Raw genomic sequence first — 5,571 nt, forward strand, 5'->3', positions numbered from 1 at the left:
CGGCGAGTTCGTTCTGCCCTCCGGAGGTGCTGCCACTTTGAAGCTGGAGCACCGACTTCTTGAGGCGACCCTCTGGCACTCGTGTCTCGCAGGCCGACCAGGAAGATCCTGCGAGACAATGAATTAGCATCAAGAGCTTTCTGTGGTAACCAGTGGGGAATCGCCACAGAACTCGGCAGAGGGTCCTTCAGCTTGGTTCTCCTTATCAAGAACCTTACGACGGAGGAGCTAGTGGTCAAGAAATATGCATCCTCCTCCTCCAGGCCAGACCCTGTCCGAGAGACGGTCATCCACGACCACCTCAAACACGAGACCATCGTCAAACTCGTGTGCTGGACGAAGACAAACGTCGCAGTCTCTATGTTTATGGAGTACTATTCAGGAGGAGACCTTTGCAATGAAATCGGGAAGCTCAACAAAGAAGACGTTGAGAGACACTTCAACCACCTGAGGTCTGCTGTCGATTACCTTTACTCCCGAGGTGTCGCTCACCGCGACCTGAAACCGGAGAACCTCCTCCTGACGGGGGAGGGCGTCCTCAAAGTCGCCGACTTTGGCCTCGCAGCCGTCTTCTTCGTTGACGGCAAAGAGGTGCAACTTTAAGGCCGCGTGGGCACGAAGACTTACATGGCCCCGGAGGTCCTGCTCAAGTCTTCAAAATACTCCGCTCCGACGGATTTGTGGTCCTGTGGTGTGATCCCTTTTAACATGGTCACCGTGAACAAACCCTGGAACCGTGCAGACCTCGATGACTCCGACTACAGGAGGTGGGTTGACAAGGACGAGGCCCTTAGCAGTTACCCCAAGTGGAACACAATGAGAGAGTCTTCTTGGCGGACTCTCCTGGAAGCTCTCCTCTCGCCAGACCCTTAGGAGCGTCTCTACGGCTGGCAATCTCATTGGAAGAGCCACTGAAAATACTCATGGGTGGGTAAAACGTCACTGTAATTATATATTGAATGCCCCTAAAAAAATGGAAAAATGAATGAAAAAATAAAAATAAAAAAAGGCCACAACGCCGTAAGATACCGGGCCCGGAAGGATATTAAAATGAGAGAGAGAGAGAGAGAGAGAGAGAGAGAGAGAGAGAGAGAGAGAGAGAGAGAGAGAGAGAGAGAGAGAGAGAGAGAGAGAAAACGGAGGGTTTCTCTCAGCTGAATGAAATCACCTGACTCAACCAAAATTATTGGATGTGAAAGATCACCGAATTACCTTTTAGAAGCCACTCATTTCCCTCAGCTGAATAAAACATTTTCCAAAATTATATGTAAAAGATCCCTATCGTGATTGGTGGTGGTCGTCGTGCGTTGCCCAGACGACAACACACCACCAACACCGCCATTACCATCATGGCAGAGAATGTTCTCACACATCATTGGATACCAAAATATTTCATTCGGATGAAGAAAAACCCTGGCCTTTAAAGGATAACTTGGAGATCCTTGACATGTAATTATTTCTGTTAAGTCAGAATATTTCATTCAGCTGAAGGTAACCCCCTTTTCATACACTTACCGTTCTTAAGGTATATATTATGTGTATATATTCTTTCCGTTTTTATTTTCTAATTTTTTTCTATTTTTTTTTCTTTTTCAGTGGCATTCATTAGATAATTACAGTGACTTTCTGCCTATGAGTCTTCTCAGTCACTTTTTCAATGAGATTGCCAACCGGAGAGACGCTCCTGAGGGTCTGACGAGAGGAGATCTTCCAAAGAATCCGCCAAGAAGACTCTCTCATTATATTCCACTTGGGGTAGCTGCTGAGGGCCTCGTCCTTGTCGACTCACCTCCTGTAGTCGGAGTCGTCGAGGTTCGCACTGTTCCAGGGCTTGTTCACGGTGACCATATTAAAGAGGATCACTCCGCAGGACCATAAATCCGTCGGAGGAGCGGAGTACTTTGAAGCCTTGAGCAGGACCTCAGGGGCCATGTAAGTCTTCGTGCCCACGCGGCCTTTCAGTTGCACCTCTTTGCCGTCGACGATGAAGACGGCTGCGAGGTCAAAGTCGGCGACTTTGAGGACGCCCTCCCCCATAGGGAGGAGGTTCTCCGGTTTCAGGTCGCGATGAGCGACACCTCGGGAGTGAAGGTAATCGACCGCAGACCTCAGATGGTCGAAGTATCTCCCGATGTCCTCTTGACTGAGCTTCCCGATGACGTTGAAAAGGCTTCCGGGGGAACAGTACTCCATAAACATGGAGACGGCGACATTTGTCTTCGTCCAGCACACGAGTTTCACGATGTTCTCGTGTTTGAGCTAGTCGTTGATGACCGCCTCTCGGACAGGGTCTGGCCTGGAGGAGGAGGATGCATACATCTTGGCCACTAGCTCCTCCGTCGTAAGGTTCTTGAGAAGGAGAACCAAGCTGAAGGATCCTCTGCCGAGTTCTGTGGCGATTCCCCACTGGTTTCCACGAAAAGCTCTTGATGCTAACTCGTTGTCTCACAGGATCTTCCTGGTCGGCCTGCGAGACACGGGTGCCAGGGCTCGTCTTCAGAAATCGGTGCTCCACATTCAAAGTGGCAGAACCTTCGGAGCGCAGAACGAATTCATCGAAGTCCTGTGACGAAAGAGACCCATCTGTCGGCGCGTTCGCCGTTCTGCTCCTTTTCTGGGTCTTTCGAAGATAAGTGTCTCCGTCGGTAGCGAGGGATTGCGAAGAACATTCCGAAAAGTGAGTGAAATTTTTCCCGTCGTGGAATTAATTTCTTCTACCGGGGGTGACATTTTTCGTGCTTTAAAAACTGACAGAGATTGCGTGAATACAGAGTAACCGACCCTTGCCATAGCGGGAGGAATATTTTTTTTCTATTCTGGTTTTCACAGCATATGTATACGTATTTGTTTTAATATATATATATATATATATATATATATATATATATATATATATATATATATATATATATATGTGTGTGTGTGTGTGTGTGTGTGTGTGTTTCGTGGTTTAATTCAGCAGTATATGAAGAAGAGTACGTAATTTGAAATTGGATTTGTTTATGTAAAAGATGCACTCTAAATGTAACTCAGGTATCTGCACAAATTTCACAGAATATTACTATGAAACTTATTGTATCACTGATGATTTAAGTCGTTAAATGAATAAGAAAAATAAATGCAAGTGGGTCTTCGGTGACTCTAACGCTAATATGAGGAACAAAATGTTGGGGAAATATTCATTGAGAAATTTGGTACAGGTGAGAGAAAAAACAAGGGAGAGATCTATTTACTTTTGCAGAGAAATATGAGAAAATGAACAATTTTGTCCAAAAAGTGTGTTGGTCCTAAATGGATTTGGACATATTCAAACTGAAGAACATGTTATGAAAGTAACTCTCAAAAACTCTAGCAAAGTTACTGTTATAAGTAAATTAAATGTAGGTAGTGACTGTAGAATAAATGTTGCACAGCTAAATAACGAGAAAACTATTGTGACAAGCATAGACTAGCTTTTGGGAGCAGGATTTTTCATTACACTTTTTTTAATAGGAAAAAAGTCGTTATCAAATGCAGATGCAGATTGATAAAAAGTTTAGAAAATTTTTACCAAGAGCTTTACTCATTCATTACCATGGATCAGTCAATATGTTCACCTTTAGACGGTATTAGTGTAACAGAAAACACAAACGTAGTAACTTTTGCTCTGAAAATGCAAAACGGGGAAAATCAGCTGGAGAACTTGGCATATCAAATGGCGTTCTGAAAGATGCAAGGATAGAAGTTCATCGTCGTTCAGTTCAACCATACATCCAGTGGAATGCTATAGTGATTTCACTTCACAAGAAAGGAAACCAGAAAGACTTTATCAAATACTGACCGATTAGTTTATTACCTTGTCTTTACTAAGAGTTCTATTAGATCCTTACAAATAGACCAATAAAGGTTTCGATGAAAACCAGTAAAGAAAACAGGCAGGGTTTGAAAGTATATAGTCCACTAGAGATCAATGCTAGGAGTAACGCTGGAAGACAGGAACAGAACAAGCTGGGCGCGAGAGCAGACTGGGGTGAAAAATGTTGTGTAGATAAAAGAACGAAAGTGAAACTGAACAGAAGCTTAACCTGAAAGAAAGAGAGAAGATGGAACAATTATATTACTAACTGGACGCCGGAAGATGGGAATCATGGAAAGAGAAAATCCAGACAAAAAGGGGAGACTAGATAGAGAAATTTGCAGGAGTAACATGGCAGACGTTGGCTTTCTCATCTGATTCATAGAACTCTTTGACCGAGGCCTTTATTCGGCAGTGGGTAACGATTGGTTGATTAATTAATTGATTGATTGATTGATATGTATATACATGCATATATATATATATATAAAGCTGATAATGATTATCGTCATGGGATATGGAATGAACATCGCGGAAATGTTCATGTTCAGCAGAACATGTGATTTGACGTGAAACTTACGAAGCGTTACTGAATATATCGTATGATCTCTTATCAACGCTTCTTCATGCCAAACTGAACAAGGGCCAGACACTTCCAACATGAACCGACCTCATCCAACTCAACCAGGCGAAACCTCTTGTAATTTAACCTGCTTCTCATGTTACCCAAGCTAACCAAACGAAAGCAAAGCAAAGTAGCGCTAAAAATTTCAAAGGAAAGCAAAGCAGGACAAAGGAAAGCAAAGCAGGACAAAGCAAAGCAAAGCAAGACAAAGCACAACAGGCAAAAAAAAACTAAACACTATCTTACTATACCATACCATACCATACCCCACCATACCATACCATACTCCACCATACCATACCATACTCCACCATACCATACCATACTTCACCATACCATACCATACCATACCATACAATACCATACCATACCATACTCCACCATACCATACTCCACCATACCATACCATACCATACCATACCACACCATACTCCACCATACCATACCATACCATGAATAACAGCCATGAAGCTGAATATTGTAAGAGTGCACTGCTGCCGGTAATTCTTTAGTAACCCCAAGTTGGTATTTACAATAAAAGCAATACGACAGACGTCGATGCTATTTCTCCGTTCTGACACCGGTAATTCTTTAAGTAAAAGGAGCATTTTCGATTGTATTGGAATCAATACGATAGGTTTAGATGGTATCAATCTGCTTCCATACAGGTAATTCTTTAGATGACCCCTGTATCGGTAATTCCAAAAGAAACGATACGACAGACGTCGATGCTGTTACTCCGAACTAATACCGGTAATTCTTTGATTATCCTCGTATTGATATACTAAAAGGAATACGATGGTAATTGATGCTGTTGCTCAGTTCTGATGCCGGTAATTCTTTAGGTAACTCACGTATTGGTATCTAGATTAAATTTGACACAACTAATGTTGATTTTGTTATTCCGCTGTAATAATGGTAATTCTTTATATATATATATATATATATATATATATATATATATTATATATATATATATATATATATATATATATATACCACGCATTGGTATTTGCAGTAAAAGCGATGGAATAGACGCTGATACGATTACTCTGAGCTGCTGTGTGTAGTGGTCGTTAATGCTATTACCACGCTCGTTACCAGCATACTA

General features: G+C 42.5%; 1 protein-coding gene across 1 annotated transcript; it reads right to left on the minus strand.

Moving 5' to 3' along the window:
• Positions 1-1,785: 1,785 nt before the first annotated feature.
• LOC143017873 (serine/threonine-protein kinase grp-like) lies at positions 1,786-2,199 on the minus strand. Its single transcript, XM_076172878.1, has one exon. The coding sequence runs from the start codon at positions 2,197-2,199 to the stop codon at positions 1,786-1,788; it is 414 nt and encodes a 137-aa protein (XP_076028993.1).
• Positions 2,200-5,571: the final 3,372 nt, after the last annotated feature.

Source organism: Oratosquilla oratoria, chromosome 3 (assembly GCF_046742065.1).
Source record: "Oratosquilla oratoria isolate Oo_2021 chromosome 3, ASM4674206v1, whole genome shotgun sequence".
NCBI lineage: Eukaryota > Metazoa > Arthropoda > Malacostraca > Stomatopoda > Squillidae > Oratosquilla > Oratosquilla oratoria.

Coding starts and splice junctions, on each gene's coding strand:
- LOC143017873 (XM_076172878.1), bottom strand. CDS start 2,199: ATGTTTATGGAGTACTGTTCCCCCGGAAGCCTTTTCAACGTCATCGGG.